This window comes from Acomys russatus, chromosome 12 (assembly GCF_903995435.1).
Source record: "Acomys russatus chromosome 12, mAcoRus1.1, whole genome shotgun sequence".
Taxonomy (NCBI): domain Eukaryota; kingdom Metazoa; phylum Chordata; class Mammalia; order Rodentia; family Muridae; genus Acomys; species Acomys russatus.
Window position 1 is genome coordinate 42,455,254 of NC_067148.1, and position 20,457 is coordinate 42,475,710.

The 20,457-nt window shown below is 48.1% G+C and overlaps 1 protein-coding gene across 1 annotated transcript; it reads left to right on the forward strand.

Annotated features, from left to right (window-relative positions):
* The first annotated feature begins 711 nt into the window (after positions 1 to 711).
* Asb1 (ankyrin repeat and SOCS box containing 1) lies at positions 712 to 20,013 on the forward strand. The gene is made up of 5 exons (XM_051154362.1): positions 712 to 934; positions 5,337 to 5,478; positions 10,819 to 11,121; positions 18,130 to 18,515; positions 19,306 to 20,013. The coding sequence occupies exons 1-5, from the start codon at positions 886 to 888 to the stop codon at positions 19,431 to 19,433; spliced, it is 1,008 nt and encodes a 335-aa protein (XP_051010319.1). The 5' UTR covers positions 712 to 885; the 3' UTR covers positions 19,434 to 20,013.
* Positions 20,014 to 20,457: the final 444 nt, after the last annotated feature.

Sequence of the window (20,457 nt, forward strand, 5' to 3'; positions counted from 1 at the left end):
GTATAGACAAGAGGGTCGCTAGTTTCCAGCTGGTGCGCCATGACCACACAAAGATGCACTCAAATCACAGCCACCGTGCTGGGGACTGCGGCCTCGCATCTGCCTCACCGGCCGGTGGGCGCTTCTGTCTGCTTAAGGCGCAGCCTCCCTGGCCCACTGGGTCTTCCCCCTTGCAAGGGACCTTCCCTAAGTCGTGTAGAGGAGAATGGGAGGACCCGACGGCGTCCATGTTTAAGAGCTGTTTGGAACGCAATGAACGCTGTGTGACCTACGTAAAATCGGAAGTGCTTGGGGGAAGCTACCCGGTTAACCCGAACACTGTTGGCGCCATGGAGACATTTTGGAGTACATTCATCTAACACAATTTTACAAGCCACCGACTTGGAAGGCAAAACGTCTGGAGCCCCTCTGCAAGGACAAGTGGCGTTGGCCCACATCTCCAGATGACTTTAAGCCTCTGCTGCCCACCGACAGCGGTTCACTTGGCTGTAAGACGGCCACGCCCACGTCCCGCCTTTTCCGTGGGCGGGGACAGACTCTACCAATCAGGAGTTCCTGAGTCATGCAAATGAGCCTCCGCCCCCAAGGGAAAAGCGTTTCCCCCCCCAACTCCGCTGCTTCCTTGGTGGACACCACAACAGTTTTGCCTTCCTCTCTGATCGCTAATCAGGACCTTTAGCCAGGCCGGAAGTGGAGACCCTAACGCCCTGCGCCCAGAGCCGGAAGTGTGATAGGGAGACACCATCTCTCCGGAAGCCGAGCCCCGGGCACGCCCACCTTCCGGAAGCGCCGGAGGTGTACCTCAGACCGGGTTGATTTTTTGACAGAAAAGCTGCGGAGGCGGACGGGCGGCAGGTCAGGGCGGAGGCAGAGGACCGAGTCGGCATGGCGGAGGGCGGGACCCCCGATGGGCGGGCCGGTCCGGGGCCCGCAGGTAACGTGTGCGGCGCGGGTGGCGGGTAGCGGGGCTGCGCAACACTGGGTCAGTCAGAGTGGCCCTCGGGCGTCCCAGGCCCAAGTCCTCCGTCCTCACCGGCCAGATCCGAGGAGTCGAGCTCGGGGACAGTAAGTGTGTACGTCAGGCTTTGCGCGCCCCCAGGCGTGTCCCCTTGCTCCTTGCCTCTAATGGACAGCCTTCTTACGGGGGGGTTCCTTCTCGTGGAGCTAGCCTTGTTACTGCCACCCTGGTAGTTGATCCTAGTCTGCGGTGACCCTAGCCTGCGGTGACCCTAGCCTGCGGTGACCCTAGCCGTGACATAGGGTACGGATCTTCTTCCAGATATGAGCGCACTGGTCAGTAAAGGCCCTCAGATGCTGGCCTTCGGGAGCACAGGTTTCTTTTCCCAGTCCTGCCGGTCAGTGCAAGGCTGCGGAGATGATGCATGGTAGCCACTGAGACCGCCCCCACTCCCCAGGTCCCACCCCCTGCCAACACACACCCTTTAATGACAGTGCTGCCCCAGCAAGCTTGCCAATGACACAGCGCTAACAGGGGCGCTGGACCCACCTGCAGAGAAAGGGTGACACTTGCCACCTGCCTTAACATCTCCGCTTTGTAGTGCTGCTACTGTGGAACTGAGAATTCCCAGGAGAAGAATTTCCCCGGTACAAGTCCCGCCTTGGGGGCTTTCTGAACCTGCCACGTGTGGTGGGTATCTTGCTGTGGCCATCTCTGTTTTTGGAGAGGCACTTGTTTCGTACAAGGAGTCGTCCTAGGTATACAGAAATCTCAGAAAGCCATATGTCTTTTTGTTGTTTGCACTTTCCATTAATTCAACAAATGTATATTGATGGTCTACTGTCGCCTTGACTGACCCAGGGCTATCAGGGTGACCTGAAAAAGCTAGGCAAAGCCTCTACCACCGAGAGCTTTGGTTGGCATTGACTTTAATTTGAGGGACAGACATGCTCTTTGAGTAGACTGGCTTGTCATGCAAGATTGAGAGATGGAAGAGAGGTGGTTGGGTAAAGGACAGCTATTTCTTAGTGTAGAGAAGAGTCCTGTGGAAGAAACAGTGCTTTTGCCTGCACCTCTCCCCCCAGGCTCCTTTTAGTGCCTGTTTTGTTAGTGTGTTTCCAGCGTGGGGTGGAGGGGCAGGTCTTGAGTGCATTTTGGGGTAGTTGTCATTGGGTTAGGTGATCAGAAAAATATCAGCTTTAAGTGGCCTTTGACTCCAGAATTAGGAAAGAGCTTGAGGGTGCCTTGGCCTGGGCTGGTCCAAACACTTTGCTCAAGTCCTCTAGCGACCACTTTCCTAACTGTTACCCCATGTATCTGAATCTTTCCCAACTTTGGCTTTGAACATTTATACCCATCGGTAACTGCACTGTAATTACAGTGGAGGGTAATGATTGAGGGAAGACCCGCATAGTTGCTTAAAGGGCCGTGTCCAGGCTTGATGCCTGCCTGTTGATCTGCTGCAATGTGGCCGTGGGATCAGTGAGCCACATAGGTGTTTGTGAACCTTGTGCAGCTTTAATTGTTGGTCTCACCCCATTCAACACACTTTCAGATCCGAGAGGGCAAGGGCACTCACTGATCACCACATTGTACCTATAGGGGAGTCTTATATACTATAGGGACTCAAAGGGCATTGCAGCTGAATATGAAAGAAAATGACTTCAACATCTAGGAAAAGCCTGTTTGTGAAGGGATGTACTTGAGAGCTGGAGGGATGCACTTGAGGGATGCACTTGAGGGATGTACATGAGGGATGTACGTGAGGGTTGTACTTGGTCACATGCTAGAACATCACCACAGGGTGGGAAACGGGAATCTAAGCAGTTAGAATTTGTGCTGTCTTTACAACACTTGTTAGTGCTGTTTTTTAATAAAGCCTTTCAGTCTCTTGGAGTTGAGTTTGGGCTGTGATGGGAGCAAAGATGCAGGTATTTCCAAGCAGGTGATCAATTGTGCAAATACTCTCCCTTGACTACATTTTTCTCTCTGATTTTGATGCCTGTTTATTACAAATTAAGTTGTTTATATTAAGATTAAGACCTTCCTGGGAAATTGATTCTGGTTTTGTTTTTGTTTTGCCAGTCTGGTGAGGTTTTGTGATCTGGTATGGTAGGGCTCCTGCCCCCATTATTCTTACTAAAACAACAACAACAACAAAAAGCTATCCTTTATACATATCTACAAGTAAATTCGGAATGATTTTGGTTTACTTGATATCAAATTTCTGAAGAGACTGGCTACATTTTATTTATGGGTAACCTTGAGAGTTTCTCTAATATTGAATCTTCTCCTCCTAGAACATGGTATGGTCTTTCTATTCACTTCTCTCTATTTTTTGTTATATATGCTGGGTTTGTATTTATACACATATATTTTAGTTTTCTATTTTATTGAGACATACTTTCTCTGTGTGTGTATTCATGTATATATGGAGCTTGGAGGTCAACATTTAGTGTTTTCTTCAATCTCCACCTTATTTTTAAATCAAGGTATCTCACTGTGCATGGAGCTTACAAATTTGGATTTGATAAACGGGCTGCTAGCCAGCCCAGGGATCCACAATCCTAGGTGTCTTCCTGTCTCTGCCTGCCCTACCCCCAGTGGAATTGTAGAAGTGTGCAATTGGGTTTTTATATGAGTGTTGAGGATCCGAGCTCTAAGGGCTCATCTTTGCATGGTGAGTAGTACCAATTGAACCACCTCTCCAGCCTCTTGAATTGTAATTTCTACTAAAAAATACCTTTGAGGCTTATTCCCTGTTATTTCATTTTCATTGCTACAATGAAATACCTGAGACAGGCTAAGTATAAAGACAAGAGATTGATTTAGTTCACAGTCTTGACAGCTGAAGATCATGGTGCAGGTTCTGATGTAGGCTCCTCCCCTTATCTATGACAGACACCTCAAAACAACAGCAGTAGCCGAGATCTCCTGGCTAAACAGGAAGCCAAAGGATTAGGTGGGGCTGGTCTCATATAATACCCCCCTGATAAGGAAAGCCTGTATCCAGGGAGAAATTCTTCAGTCATGCAGGAAGACACTTTCCCACGGACCCTGTGGCTGTCGGGGATGCCACACTGATTAAAGGTCGTTGCTGTCTCTCAGCACTACCGTACTGGGACCACACCGCTAACACATGAACCTCTGCTGAACTATTTCTTATCAAGGCACCCCTGTTACTATTTCTTGGAGTAACACAGTAGAGAACTTACCTACCTTCCAGGCAGCAGCCTTTGTTTGGCCCTTGGCTTTTGGCCAGCCAGCTGTCTTTGTAGTAAAAAAAATGGCTTCCATTATAACAGGACTTTCTTGGGAGAAATTAATATTTATAAGAGCTTAGGCACTACAGGTGGACAAATTCTCAGCTATTCTAACCTGACACATCCTGGCCCACAACCCACCACATGGCCCATGATCCTCCGCATTGCCCGTTACACCCCGCCCCCCCCCCTCAGTCCTGGCACCTGTTCCTTCCCATCATGCTAGTGAATCTCCTGAGACTGAATCTTCTTATAGAGACTCCCTCTAAGCTGGGAAGTTTCACCTTTCTTCTCCTGCCTAGCAGTTGGCTTCCAGCTCTTTATTAAGCCAATCAAAAGGTGAGAGAGGAAGAGTGTTTACAAAATACGATACTGGAATGATCCAGAAGAGCAATAGTACTAAAGTCCAGACAATATTCAGATATTTGCTGGTATAGCAATCAATGATTGAATATACAAAGACAGCCTTCACACCAAGCCAGGCACTGTGGTGCATGCCTTTAATCCCAGCACTTGGGAGGCAGAGTCAGGCAGATCACTGAGTTCGAGGTCAGCCTGATCTGCAAAGTGAGTCCAGGACAGCCAAGGCTACGCAGAGAGACCTTGTCTCGGGAAAAAACGAAAACAAAAAGAACAAAAAAAAAACAAAGACAGCCTTCACACAGTGCACAAAACGATTACCTCAGCATACCATTCTCCCCTTGAATGCCTCAATTTAAAGATGTTCTTGCCTCTGCCTCCCAAGTACTGGGATTAAAGGTGTGCGCCACCACTGCCCTTAAAGATGTTCTTAGATACTTGGGATACATTAGAGTAATTACAAATACTAGATTTTTTTTTTTTTTTTTTTTTTTTTTTGGCATAGTACTAAATTTCAATTGGCACGATTGGATCAGTGTTCCTTTTATTTTTATTTTCTTTTTAGAAAAAAAATTCTTATCAGGCTTGGTGTCAGGAATGTGCTAGTTTGATAAGGGAAACTTCTCAGTTTTCTCCTATGAATTATTTTCTGGGACTTTGAAAGTTCCCATGTGGCAGAGCAGGAAGGGGCCGCTCACTGCAGAAGGCCTTGCTAAGGGTCCCCACACTGACAGGAGCCACTCTCTTCAGTGCAGGTCCTAATCTGAAGGAGTGGCTGAGGGAGCAATTCTGTGACCATCCCCTAGAGCACTGTGAAGATACAAGACTCCATGACGCAGCCTATGTAGGGGACCTGCAGACCCTCAGGAACCTGCTGCAAGAGGAGAGCTACCGAAGGTGAGCACCCTGTGGGGGCTTGGGACAGGTGGTGGCCTGTGGGCTTGCAGGCTGAGGTCTGTGCTTTGGGTTGTAGAGTAAGACTTGCTACAGCAACACAATTTGTTTTTAGAGGAGAGACAAATGGAAGAACCAGAGGTGGCCAAATACTGTGGGCAGAGGTTCCTGGGTCCAGCTCCCACCCTGTGATTGACCTGGCAGCTTGTCCTATCTGGGCATCAGCTTCCTCAGTGTTTTTCCTGAAGGCAGTGTTGTTAGAGACGTCAGTAGTAGCCCTGCCCCTCCAAGTCCCCCACAGCTCTTAAAAAATTGTTTTTATTACTATCTATTTATTTGAACTAGGGTCTGACTATGCAGCCTTGGCTGGATCAGAACTCATGTATACCAGGCTGACCTCAGATTCACAGAGCTCTGCCTCCCCTACCCCCACCCCACCCAGTGCTAGGATTAAATGTATGTACCACCATGCCTGGCTATTTTATTTATTTGAATTGTGTGTGTATGGGGGTAGGGTGGTATGTGCATGTGAATACAGGTGGCCACAGAGGCCAGAAGAGGTCATTCCTTGGAACTGGGGTTACAGCTGGGAATTGAACGCAGGTCCTAGAGGGGATAGGATACACTCTTAACCACTGAGCCAGCTCTCCAGCCCATCTTCTATGGCTCTTTGCCACTTGATTATTGGCATTCATTTGATGTTCTCTTTTTCATTTCTCTGGTCTGTAGTGATCAGCCATAGGCTAGCTGACTTCCCACTGTAGGGATGTGGTAGCTTCCATTTCCTTTGTTTTTTATCCATAGCTTCTTGCCTCTGATTACCAAGTCCTTCAAGGCACTGAGTCCTGACTTATCCTTGATAGGAGAGAGTGGCTCTTGTGTCTCCCTGTGTGGGATGCTGGGAAAGCACCCATCTTCCTCCTTGGAGGTACTTTGTGTGAATGCCCCTCAAGTCCCGACTAGAGATTGAATGCAAGTGAAACCAGCACTTCTCTATGCTTCTGCGGTTCTGCTTTGCCTTGAGGTGTAGGGCACAGTCAGGCAATGAAAGCCTGGGGTCTCTGCAGAAATGAGCACTACTGCTTTGTGTAGACGATTCCCAAGCAAAGGATTCCAGCCAGAGTGTTCCGTTCTTATCCTTCTAGCATTATTTCATCAGAGCAGGTGTCAGTATTTAAAAAAAAAAATGCAGGGCTGGAGATGGCTCAGCCGACTTGTTGCTCTCACAGAGGACCTAGATTCAATTCCCATCACCTAAACGAGATACCTTCTTTTGAGTTCTGCAGGCACAGACACCAAGCATGCATGTGATTCAAAAACATATGTACAGGCAAAACATTCACACATGAAATAAAATGAATAAATTAATAAAACTAAACACAGATTTTAAACTTATTTAATGTGACCCCAGCCCCTAAAACCCTTAAGTATACAGATACAGCAGCAGAAGTTCAGTGAAGTCCTATTGTGCTTCCCTGTCCCTTCCTCTCTCTTCCTTCTCCCCTGTCCCCTCCTCTCTCTTACTTCTCCCCTGTCTCCTCCCTCTTTCAGCCCTCCCCCCTTTTTTCTCACTTCTTTCTCCTGATTTAGGCACCATGTAGCTTTGAAGCCCAGGCTGGCCTTGAACTGATTCCTCTGCCTCTATCTCCTGAGTTCTAGATTATTGGCCCATGCCTCCACACTGGCTCCTTTCCTTCCTTCCTTCCTTCCTTTTTTTTTTTTTTTTTTTGAGACAGGGTTTCTCTGTGTAGCCTTGACTGTACTGGGACTAGGTCTGTAGACCAGGCTGATCTTGAAATCACAGAGATCCACCTGCCTCTGCCTTCTGTAGTAAAGGAGGATTAAAGGCTGCACCACCACCACCTGGCAGCTCCTTTTTTCTTAAACTCAGGGCTCACGAGTGTCCTCTTTAACATACTTTCTGTTGCTGTTTGTATCTCTGGCTGTGAGTTCTGGGAGGTTCCCAGGCTTTATTGTTCTATATCAGCTGTGTGTGACTGGAGGAGGATATCGGGACTGGTTTAGTGAGACACTGCCTCCTGCATGCTCTTAGTTTCTGCTTCAGTGCAGAAGCTGAGGTGAAGCACCCCTTGGCTGCTGACCTCAAGGGTCAGTGGACAGCACAGATAGCTAACTGGGGGTCATATTGCTGAGAGCTGAGTCTGGCCGAGAATGCAGCAGTAACTGTAATGCTCTCCTAGGCTCTCAGTTCTTCTGGGTCAGGGTAGGAGGACATAGATTACTATGACTAATCATGCTTATTCGGAGAGGACTCCAGCCTGGGACCTTTATAGGCGGTCACTAGTAAGAGGGCACACATGACCTGCTGTCCTGCCAAGTGTCCTCAATGGATCTGTATGTGCCTTATAGAGGCTGTGTGTGTGCTGTGTAGAGGCTGTGTGTGTGCTGTGTAGAGGCTGTGTGTGTGCTGTGTAGAGGCTGTGTGTGTGCTGTGTAGAGGCTGGGTGTGTGCTTTGTAGAGGTTGTGTAGAGGCTGTGTGTGTGCTGTGTAGAGGCTGTGTGTGTGCTGTGTAGAGGCTGTGTGCTGTGTAGAGGCTGGGTGTGTGCTGTGTAGAGGCTGGGTGTGCTGTGTAGAGGCTGTGTGTGTGCTGTGTAGAGGCTGTATGCTGTGTAGAGGCTGTGTGTGTGCTGTGTAGAGGCTGGGTGTGCTGTGTAGAGGCTGGGTGTGTGCTGTGTAGAGGCTGGGTGTGTGCTGTGTAGAGGCTGTGTGTGTGCTGTGTAGAGGCTGTGTGCTGTGTAGAGGCTGGGTGTGTGCTGTGTAGAGGCTGGGTGTGCTGTGTAGAGGCTGTGTGTGCTGTGTAGAGGCTGTGTGTGTGCTGTGTAGAGGCTGTGTGCTGTGTAGAGGCTGGGTGTGTGCTGTGTAGAGGCTGTGTGTGTGCTGTGTAGAGGCTGTGTGTGTGCTGTGTAGAGGCTGTGTGTGTGCTCTGTAGAGGCTGTGTGCTGTGTAGAGGCTGGGTGTGTGCTGTGTAGAGGCTGTGTGTGTGCTCTGTAGAGGCTGTGTGTGTGCTGTGTAGAGGCTGTGTGTGTGCTGTGTAGAGGCTGTGTGTGTGCTGTGTAGAGGCTGTGTGTGTGCTGTGTGGAGGCTGTGTGTGTGCTGTGTAGAGGCTGGGTGTGCTGTGTAGAGGCTGGGTGTGTGCTGTGTAGAGGCTGTGTGTGTGCTGTGTAGAGGCTGTGTGTGTGCTGGGTAGAGGCTGGGTGTGTGCTGTGTAGAGGCTGGGTGTGTGCTGGGTAGAGGCTGGGTGTGCTGTGTAGAGGCTGGGTGTGCTGTGTAGAGGCTTGTGGCTGTTAGAGGCTGTGTGTGTGCTGTGTAGAGGCTGTGTGTGTGCTGTGTGGAGGCTGTGTGTGTGCTGTGTAGAGGCTGGGTGTGCTGTGTAGAGGCTGGGTGTGCTATGTAGAGGCTGTGTGTGTGCTGTGTAGAGGCTGTGTGTGTGCTGGGTAGAGGCTGGGTGTGTGCTGGTAGAGGCTGGGTGTGGTGCTGGTAGAGGCTGGGTGTGTGCTGTGTAGAGGCTGGGTGTGCTGTGTAGAGGCTGTGTGTGTGCTGTGTAGAGGCTGTGTGTGTGCTGTGTAGAGGCTGGGTGTGTGCTGTGTAGAGGCTGGGTGTGTGCTGTGTAGAGGCTGTGTGTGTGCTGTGTAGAGGCTGGGTGTGCTGTGTAGAGGCTGTGTGTGTGCTGTGTAGAGGCTGGGTGTGTGCTGTGTAGAGGCTGGGTGTGTGCTGTGTAGAGGCTGGGTGTGTGCTGTGTAGAGGCTGTGTGTGTGCTGTGTAGAGGCTGTGTGTGTGCTGTGTAGAGGCTGGGTGTGTGCTGTGTAGAGGCTGGGTGTGTGCTGTGTAGAGGCTGGGTGTGTGCTGTGTAGAGGCTGGGTGTGCTGTGTAGAGGCTGTGTGTGTGCTGGGTAGAGGCTGGGTGTGTGCTGGGTAGAGGCTGTGTGTGTGCTGGGTAGAGGCTGTGTGTGTGCTGGGTAGAGGCTGGGTGTGTGCTGGGTAGAGGCTGGGTGTGTGCTGGGTAGAGGCTGTGTGTGTGCTGGGTAGAGGCTGGGTGTGCTGTGTAGAGGCTGGGTGTGTGCTGTGTAGAGGCTGTGTGTGTGCTGTGTAGAGGCTGGGTGTGTGCTGGGTAGAGGCTGGGTGTGTGCTGGGTAGAAGCTGGGTGTGTGCTGTGTAGAGGCTGGGTGTGTGCTGGGTAGAGGCTGGGTGTGTGCTGGGTAGAGGCTGGGTGTGTGCTGGGTAGAGGCTGGGTGTGTGCTGGGTAGAGGCTGGGTGTGTGCTGGGTAGAGGCTGGGTGTGCTGTGTAGAGGCTGGGTGTGTGCTGTGTAGAGGCTGTGTGTGTGCTGTGTAGAGGCTGGGTGTGTGCTGGGTAGAGGCTGGGTGTGTGCTGGGTAGAAGCTGGGTGTGTGCTGTGTAGAGGCTGGGTGTGTGCTGGGTAGAGGCTGGGTGTGTGCTGGGTAGAGGCTGGGTGTGCTGTGTAGAGGCTGTGTGTGTGCTGTGTAGAGGCTGGGTGTGTGCTGTGTAGAGGCTGGGTGTGTGCTGGGTAGAGGCTGGGTGTGTGCTGGGTAGAGGCTGTGTGTGTGCTGTGTAGAGGCTGGGTGTGTGCTGGGTAGAGGCTGGGTGTGTGCTGGGTAGAGGCTGGGTGTGCTGTGTAGAGGCTGTGTGTGTGCTGTGTAGAGGCTGTGTGTGTGCTGTGTAGAGGCTGGGTGTGTGCTGGGTAGAGGCTGGGTGTGTGCTGGGTAGAGGCTGGGTGTGCTGGGTAGAGGCTGGGTGTGCTGTGTAGAGGCTGTGTGTGTGCTGTGTAGAGGCTGGGTGTGTGCTGGGTAGAGGCTGTGTGTGTGCTGGGTAGAGGCTGGGTGTGCTGTGTAGAGGCTGGGTGTGTGCTGTGTAGAGGCTGGGTGTGTGCTGTGTAGAGGCTGGGTGTGTGCTGTGTAGAGGCTGGGTGTATGCTGTGTAGAGGCTGTGGAATGTGGGTTAGGACTCTAAGAACTAGAAGTCTCAGTTTTAGTTTTGATTATTCTGCTTAAGCCTCAAGTTTCCTTGCCAATTGGCCCTGAGTTTCTGCCCTTTCTGCCCAAGTTCATCAGGTACCGTCGTGAATATTGCAGGACACAGAACACGCAGAGCTGGAAATGTAGCTCAGGGGTAGAGTATTTAGCATGTGCAAGATCTGGATTTGGTCCTCAGCACCATGAGAAAGAAAACATTAAGTGAAGGCATTTTAAACCTCAGGGTTAGCTGCCTAAATGGCTGTCTCTCTTGGCAGCCTCTGCTAGTACGGGAGGAGAGAGGATAGCTTGTCTGACTGGGGTGGCTCTCATGGCTCCCTGTGTTTCCACATAGCCGCATCAATGAGAAGTCTGTCTGGTGCTGTGGCTGGCTGCCCTGCACGCCACTGAGAATTGCAGCCACTGCAGGCCATGGGAACTGTGTGGACTTCCTCATACGCAAAGGGGCTGAGGTGGACCTGGTGGATGTCAAGGGGCAGACCGCCCTGTATGTGGCTGTAGTGAATGGGCACCTGGAGAGCACCGAGATCCTTTTGGAAGCTGGCGCTGACCCCAATGGCAGCCGGCACCACCGCAGCACTCCTGTCTACCATGCCTCCCGCGTGGGTAGGGATGACATCCTGAAGGCTCTTATCAGGTCAGTAGCCATTTCTCCTTGTTTCTGTCCTTGCATTCCCTGTGTCTTTAAACGTGTGTTTATTAGAGGGCTTGCGTGGGCTTATTCATTAGTGCTTTCCGTGTTTCACACCCACTAGTGCCTCACACTTACTGTTGGGTTTCTTAAATTTTGATTTTCTGTGCTTATTTTTTTTTTTATTAACAGTGTAAACTTTCCATGTAATCTACCTTTATTTAGCTTATAAAGTGTATGTGTGCGCGCGCTCATGCACATTCCACACTGTGCGCGTGGAGGTCAGGAACAGCCTGTGGGAGTGGTTTTCTCTTTCCACTGTGTAGGTTCTAGGGATAGAACTCAGATCGTCAGGCTTGTTGGCCAGATCCCTTGTCCACTGAGCATCTCCTTTGCCTCTATAGAAGTGTTTTTTGGTAGGATCGGTTAGTGCAATTCCATTTCAGTTCAGAAATCCCTGAGGGCATTTCAGTCAGTGCATCCTTCTTCTGTGGAGTGCAGGGCACTACTCTGATGAGAAGGTATGTGTTTATTATTTTGTTTAAATTTTTTCTGTTTTTTGTTTTTGTTGTTGTTGGTTTTTTTTTTTTTTTTTTTTTTTGGTTTTTCGAGACAGGGTTTCTCTGTGTAGCCTTGGCTGTCCTAGGCTCACTTTGTAGACCAGGCTGGCCTCAAACTCACAGCGATCTGCCTGCCTCAGCTCCCAAGTGCTGGGATTAAAGGCATGCGCCATCATGCCCAGCTTTTTCTGTATTCTCAACTCTGAGATCATTGACTTTAGAGAATAAAAACTTGCTGTGTGATGAACACCTCTACCAGCACTGTGGAGGCAGAGGCAGGTAGAGCTCTATGAATTTGAGGCCAGCCTGGTGTACACACCAAGTTGTAGGCCAGTCAGGGACCATAGTAAAACCTTGTCCAAAAGGGGGGAGGATCCAAAACAACAAAAGAAAGAAAATGGAAATAATACTGCTAGATTGCTTAACGGATACTATCGTCTAACCCGATCCTGCCTGCCTGCCTGCTTGTGCCATTTTCCCTTCAGGCGTGCCTCCCTCTCTCCTTATCGCCTTCCCTCTCATTGTCTGTAAACGCCCTTGCTCTATGTTGCTGATGTTTTAGCCAGAAGGTACAAAATGATGCTTCTGTGTTTTCAAAGTTACATTGATTTGTTGAGCTGTTTGGATGGTTCCATGTAGAGATAATAAAGGCAATAGAGAAATTTAGAAAATATTCAGGATTAAAATTAACTGGATCCCATCCAGTGTATTTATGAGTTTTGAAGGCTGTCTTTTCTAAACCTCATTTGGTGTCAGATTGTCACACTGTCCAAGATTATAAAGAACTTAGAAGATATATCTCCAATGACAATGTGCAATGGAGTTTCCCTGTTGTTAGTGAAAAGTGAAGTGAGTGAGGTGGAACATGAGGTTTCTGCTTCAGTACTCTCTCCTTTCCCCTAGAAGGTCTCGGAGGGTAGGTGAGGTGACATTTGTAGAGGAGCATACCAGTGCAGGATACTGGCCTTGTGTGTCCTCAGGCCTGTGCTGCCCAAAGAAGCACTTTTGAGTGCAAGTTCCTTTGGACATCTGAAGTGCTACTGACGGATTATGAAGCAGGACTGCTGGCTGAGACTGTTGGCCGTCAGCCGTCTAGGAGGGAATGGCAGTATTCCATCTTCTCCGGACCCTGAATATTAGGTTGAGTTCTGTCATCATTGCTCCCTGTGTTTTTTGTCATTTCCTGTTTCAAGTAGAATACAGGTGATGACACAGTTTGTGAGACATCACAGAATCACCTGGACCCAGAGAAGGTTATGGAAGCAGGTGGCAGATGGCTGATCCTTACCCACTTCAGAGGATCCTGTGGGGCAGGGATCTTGCAGAAGTGAATCCTGCTCTCCCTTGTCCTGTTACTGTTGACTTCGCTCTGATATCTGGTGACAGTGGCATCTGCCAGGCTTTTCCCTGTAATGCTGTTCTTCCCTCTGTAATCAGTGTTTTGTGAGAGTCATTTTGTGATCATGTATATACTTTATCTCAAATTTGTATTTATGTTGGTGTAGACTTACGGCTTCTTACCTTGGCAAGGTGGAGTTACCATCCACTATTGTTACTCTGATGGTCACACTGACTTGTATGTGGCTATTAGAGGAGGTTCAAGTCACCTCTGTGTCTTTTTGACACATCCTCACCTTGTTGTAAGCAGCTCCTTACATCCTCACGGAACAGGACAGTCTAAGGTCGGTGTAGACTTCCCTGAGTGAGTCCTGGGTAAGTCCTCCCAGGGCCCAGGCTTCTTTCAGAGAAGAATGCTAGGTAGAAATAAACCTCTAAGCACATGCCTGGAACCTAGCTACTTGAAAGATTGCTTCCAGTCTGCCCAACACCGTGAGACCCTGCCTCAAAATGAAAAGAAACTGAGATCTGGAGTGTTTTTAGGGGTGCTTTCTACTTTGGAAGTGTTGCTGGTCTATCCCTGGAACTGAGGGCATGTGTCCGTATTGCATTTTTGTTCCTTATATACACTGATTAGTTAATCTGCATCTCTTATTGCCTCTCCTCACTCCTCATTTGGATGCCACTGTCTTTCTCCAGGCCCCTGTCCTTAACAGGTCCCTTGCTAACTTTGTCAGGGCTCTGCCCCTTGAGACTGGTTGTCCTCCCTGTTGTAGCTGGCTGACCCCTGCTTAGAGTAAAAAAGATAGGTAGTTTGCACTTGATCTTAGATAACTCTAAATGCCATATATTTAGGTGTCTGTGGAACATAGCAAGGGCAGGCAAAAGTGCCTGTGGGGAGTCATTCAGGAACTGGCTGTGAGTCCTCTAGCACCTGTGTCTTGTGAAATATGTTCCTAAGATCTGGACTGTCCTTGGGAGTCAAGGTGTGGGCAGCTCTAGGAATCAGCTGGTGACTGCTGTGCATATGCCTCCTGGCTGCCTGATGCTGCCCTCCTGAGAAGCTGTGCTTCCTGCCATAGGTCCTTGCAATGGCATCTGAGGCTGTGAGTATCCCTGCTAATCGTGAGGATACATGCTTAGTCTGTCTGAAAAGAAGAGCCATCATGTTGGGGAGCACAACATGGCTGACAAACTATAGAGTACTTAGGCTTGTTGGTTCCTCTTTGCTGTTAGGTTTTAGTGGTTGCTTCACTACGTAAAATCTTTACATAGGTCCAACTGTAATCTACACAACAAAGTGTACTGGAAAGGTCTGGCTTCTAACCTGGCTCACTGTCCTCCTCCTCCCCTCTAGGTAAGCATGTACAAAGGTCTATGATTTGTTCTTTCCTGTTACAAATGAGTAAATATATGTATATGGCTGAGTATGCTGTACTCACAACTGGCAAAGCTCTAAGATCCGTATATACTGCACACTTTCCGATCTCACCTGTCTCACATATTCACGTGCTCTGAGGACCTTCCAGAGCAGTATAGAGCAATATTCCTCTTTCCCTTAGTTGCTCAGTGCTGCTTCCTAGGGAGAAGCCAGCCAGTGCCCTGTTGGTTTCCTGGCTCAGCTATTAGGATTAGTTTTGCAAATGTGCGTTGAGAACTGTTCCCAAGATGAATGACGGGTGGGTGCAAGGGTAAGTGCATCTGTAATTTTGGTGGAATTGCCTAATTTCTATCCACTGGGACTGTTCTTATTTCAGTTACCATAGCAGTGAATGATAGTTCTGTTTCTATTAGAGCCCAGCCAGTAAACATTGGGTGCTTTCTACATCTGCAAACATAAAGTAGTTATCTCAGGGTACTTAAACTTTAAACAAAATTTTATTTCTCGTGTGTGTGTGTGTGTGTGTGTGGTGTGGGCGTGTGTGTGTGTGTGTGGTGTGGGCAGTGTGGGCTCTTTGTGGCATGGTGTGGAGGTCAGAGACAACTCACAGAAGTTGGTTCTCTCCTTTCAGAGTGTGGGTACCAGGGATTGGACTCAGGCTGTCAAGCCCGGTGAACAAGGGCCTTTACCCACTGAATCATTTTATCAGTCTCAGGTGGCAAATTTGACCTAAATACTTTTTTCCTAGTTTTCATAGTTTATTTGTAAGTTCTGATCTATTTGCATTGTGTGCATTGTGATGAACAGACTTAACTTTATTTTTTTCCCATCTGGATTTCTAATTATCCTGGGGGAAAAAGCATTAAAAGGTTCAAGAGCACTTTTTCCCTTAAGATAGTTTCTTACAAAATGGGAATAGGGCTTCCTCAAGACCCAGCCATCCCACTCCTTGGAATATACCCAGAAAATGCCCTACCACATAACAGGGACATATGCTCAACCATGTTCATAGCTGCTCTATACATAATAGCCAGAACATGGAAACAGCCTAAGTGTCCCTCAATAGAAGAATGGACTAAGAAACTGTGGTATATTTGCACGATGGAATACTACTCAGCTATTAAAAACAAGGAATTCCCAAAATTTGTGGACAAATGGATTGATCTAGAAATTATCATAATGAGTGAGTTCACCCAGAAGCAAAAAGAGACAAACGGTATATACTCACTTATATCAAAACACTAGTCCAAGGGATACGTACCATGAAAATCTTTACTTACCAAGAAAGTGGGTCAGAGGAGAGGATATCTGATTGAGACTTTAGGCAAGAGTAGCATGGAAGAAAGAGGAAATAGTAGGACCCACAGGGTCCTGGAAACCTACAAGAAAAACTTTATGACAGGCAGATCTGGGTCCTGGGGTCCTCCTCAAACTAAGGCACCGCCAAGGAGAATATAGGCAGTAAGCTTCGAACCCCTACCAAGACCTAGCCGACGAACATGATACTCTCCACCATTGAGTGGAGAGTGAGATCTGACTCTTACACGAACTCTGGTGCCCCTTTTCTGACCATGTCCCCCGGATGGGGAGACCTGGTGGCACTCAGAGGAAGGATAGCAAGTTACCAAGAAGAGACTTGATATTCTGAGAGCATATATAGGGGGAGGAGGTCTCCCTCAGTCACAGACATAGGGGAGGGGAGAAGGGGAGAAATGGGAGGGAGGGAAGAATGGGAGGAAACAGGGGAAGGGCTAACAATCGAGATGTAACATGAATAAATTAATAAAAAAAAGTGAAAAAAAATAGTTTCTTACTGTATATACTGAATTTCAGCTTGCAATTGAGTCTTTTGAAAGATGTTTTGTGAGTGTGCATGGGTCTGCTGGTCTGTCCACATGCTGGGGTTACATTTTACAGATCTTTATAACAAGCCCTCTTATGATGGGGCTATCTCTTCTGCATTGTTGCTTTGCTTTTTGATCTTGTTTGATCTTCCAAATGAACTTGAGAACCAGGGGTACTCTTTAATGTAGTTAGTGTCAGTAGTTCAGGAACGGTGCTTTCATTCATAAAATCAACTTAGGGAAAATTCATGATATACTGATCCTTTTCTAGTATTGTGTGTCTTCCCATTTTCTAAGTCTGCTCTATGAGTTGTTTTGTTTATGCTTATATAGATCATTTAAAATTGTTTTGCTGACATAATGGCGATTGCTTTTCTACTTCATCTGTAAAGTGGGCTTTTTGTATCTATATGTGTGAGGGCTGTCGTTGTAGTCTGCTACTTTAGTGAATTATCTTACAGCTTGTTGTTTATTCATTCCTTATAGGCCTTTTTAGATTATGTAATCCTTTCCTCTGGGCTTAGAAAACAGTTTATTTCTTCCTTCCCAGTCTTGTTTATTTGATTGCCTTCCTCTGCCACTTACACTCCTCGTGTGTTGAGCATCAGTGTCACAGAAGCCAGTGTGTAGAGGGTCTGTATTGTGCTCCCCTTGTCGCAGGCGTGCCGCTAGGACTTCCTTGTGTTTCTGGCTTGAGAACATGTATTTCATGATTTTAAGGAAATAACTGTCACTTTCTGTTTCATAAATTTTTGTTGTTGTTGTGTGGTTGGTTTTTTCATTTTGAGACAGGGTTTTTCTATGTAGCCTTGGCTGTCCTGGACTCACTTTGTAGACCAGGCTGGCCTCGAACTCACAGTGCTCTGCCTGCCTCTGCCTCCTGAGTGCTGGGATTAAAGGCGTGTGCCACCACCGCCAGGCTTCATAGAATAGTTTAAAGCATGCGTAACTGTTGGCTTTTGTTCTTTTTGCACTATTAGTGATAATCAGTATTTTTCCTTTAGATCCATTGATGCAATATATTATATTAATGGAATTTCTAATATTGGAATTAGTTTTGAACTCTTAGGGCAGTGCCCATGAGTTCTTGGTACACTGCTTTCTAAATATATGTTCAGATTTTCTTTGTTATAATAATTTTTTTTTTTTAAAGACAGGGTTTCTCTGTGCAGCCCTGGCTGTCCTGGAACTCTGTAGACCAAGCTGGCCAGGAATTCAGGGATCTGTCTGCCTCTGCAATCCAAGTGCTTAGGTTAAAGGTGTGTGTCACCATGCCTGTTGCTTATTGAAGATTTTTAAATTGAGTTGGGTTATTGTATTAGTTTTATAATGAATTTGAAAGTTTTTTTCCTCTTAACTCTGAAATTGTATAGTCTTAGAAATATTTTATTTTTAAAGAGCTGAAGGACTTCCCTTTGGAATTTGTGTACGTGGATTCCATGTTTTTACTTATTGCTTTCTTTTGCTGGAAGTACTGATACTTTAGTCATCCCTTGGTATCTCTGGGAGACTAGTTCCCTCTCCTTCCTGATACCAACCTTTGGGATCCTTGGGCCTCTTCCATGCAGTGCTATAGTTTCTGGTACAGTTTTCTCAGCACACAACTTAAAGTACACCCCACTATAGGTGCTGTGTAACTACTGTAAGCTATCGTCTAGGCAGAAGGACAAGAAAGTGACCAAGTGTATTCATTATAGGCTGTTTTCCCCCCAAATATTTTTGGCCTGGAGTTAGTTGAGTCTTTGGATACAGTAACTGCAGGTAGAGAAGGCTGGCTGCATTTGTGACCTGTGGAGTCCCGGTGTGACTGTTTAATGACTCTTCCAGGGTAGCTGGACAGTCTTTGTGGTCTAAGGCTAACTTATTATGACTTGTTCTTCTCTTCCTGTAGGTATGGGGCGGATGTGGATGTCAACCATCACCTGACTCCTGACACCCGGCCCCCTTTCTCAAGACGGCTTACCTCCTTGGTGGTCTGTCCTCTGTACATCAGTGCTGCCTACCATAACCTTCAGTGCTTCAGGCTGCTCCTGAAGGCTGGAGCAAATCCTGACTTCAATTGCAATGGCCCTGTCAACACACAGGAATTCTACAGGGGCTCCCCTGGGTGTGTCATGGATGCGGTCCTGCGCCATGGCTGTGAGGCAGCCTTCGTGAGCCTGCTGGTAGAGTTTGGAGCCAACCTGAACCTGGTGAAGTGGGAATCGTTGGGCCCAGAGGCAAGAGGCAGAAGAAAGATGGATCCTGAGGCCTTGCGGGTTTTTAAAGAGGCCAGAAGTAAGTTGCCTGAGCTCGGCTCTGTCTTGTGGGCTGGGGTTGACTGAACCGGTGAGATGTAGTAGTAATTAGAACAAGAACAAAACAGGGCCTGGAGAGATGGCTCAGCTCTTAATGAGTGTTGGCTGCTCTTCCAGAGGACCCAGTTCCCAGAGGCTCACAGTTGTCTATAGCTCCAGTCCTAAGAGCCCTTCCTCTGGCTTCTGCAGGCACTGCATTGCATGTGGTACCCAGACATACATGTGTGCAAAACACCCATACATATGACAATAAGTAACTAAACCTTAAATAACAAAACAACAGCAACCATACCCCTAAGCTAAGCAGGTGACTAAAGCCCTCAGATGAGACCAGTACTTCTCCAGAGTGGCATTCAGAGAGAGTGTGTATGCGTCTCAGTGTGTGTGTGGAGCCAGAGGACACCTTGGCAGTTTTTCCTCAGGCACTGTTCCCCTTTGTTTTAAGACAGGGTCTCACTGACCGGGACTTGCCACATAGACTAAGCTGGCTGGCAGGACCCCACTCTCACCTGTGGGGTCTGCTGTGAGCAGCCTTTTTCAGGGTACTAAGCATTGCAGAGGGAGGTGCACTGTCAGATGAGCAGATACCCTGGTTAAGATGGAGGCAGATAGCAAGGCCTTCCTTGCTTCCAAGGCCCCCAGGATTCTGTGGTAAGGAAGACGTGGGAATGTGAACGCAGGTGTGGCCACTGTAGTCAGCTTTGGGCCTTGCAAACTAGGGTAGGATTAACCTTTTCCCTCTCTTCTCTTTTTCTCTTCACACTCTCCAGGTATTCCCAGGACCTTGCTGAGCTTGTGCCGCGTGGCCGTGAGAAGAGCTCTGGGCAAATACCGCCTACATCTGGTTCCCTTGCTGCCACTGCCAGAGCCCATCAAGAAGTTTCTGCTTTATGAGTAGACCTCAGCTGCAGCCCGGACTGCAGAGAGAGAGCCAGGCATCTGCAGTGAAAGTTGACACAGTCCTGGTGTCCTGTGCTGCCAACTTGTTCCTTGCCTGTCAGTGAGGAAGAAATGGCCCTGGTCTCTTGGCTTGTGATTCCATCTCAGGTGCTTGGGCCATCGAACGTTCCTTGAGTTATTGTCAGCTGAGAGGCGCATACAAACTTCATTTTGTTCTTCAGTATATCTGTTTTGGATTTTTATCGGGACATATTAGTGAAATGAGCTGTGAGGTGTGTGCCGTGTGGGTTGAGCCTGTTAGTCTGGTGATAGCCCCAATGGGGAAAGTTTGTATTTTCCAGAGCTATGTTCCAGTTCTGTTCCTACTTTGCAATTTATTGTTCTTATAAGGCTTGCTATGCAAACAGAGAGAGAGTTTTGTTAAGAAAACATGTGGGAGGCCGGGCATAGTACTCGGGAGGCAGAGGCAGGAGGATCGCTGTGAGCTTGAGGCCAGCCTGGTCTACAAAGCAAGTCTAGGACAGTCAAGGCTACACAGAGAAACCCTGTCTTGAAAAAACCAAAAGAAAAAAAAAAAAGAAAAAGAAAACATGTAGGGTGCAGAAATAAAGTTGATGCACTTGCTAACTTATTCTCCCACTGTAGGCGTGTCTGTATATGCTGCTAGATGCACATCTCTCTGTACTGCTGAGCATCTCTCTTGAGAGTTTTGTCTCCATTCAAAGATGGTTTCTTGTCTGCACATACTGCCTGCTATCTTAGTGCATGGCAGTCGCAGCCCAGCGTCCACAGTATAGCACCTGCTCTGCCGAGAGCTTTCTGATGTTGCACCCTGGGGAGCTTCAGACAGTGAATTACCTTTAGAAGGCCCACTTGGAACTAACCAGTAAGTGACTGCCCACCTTCAGACCAGGGACCATCCCTATAGCACTCACTGCCAGTCCTCACAAGATAAGATGACACTGGGGTACTCTCTTCAGACTCTCCCATATAGGAAGTGGGAAATGTATCGTCACCTGGGT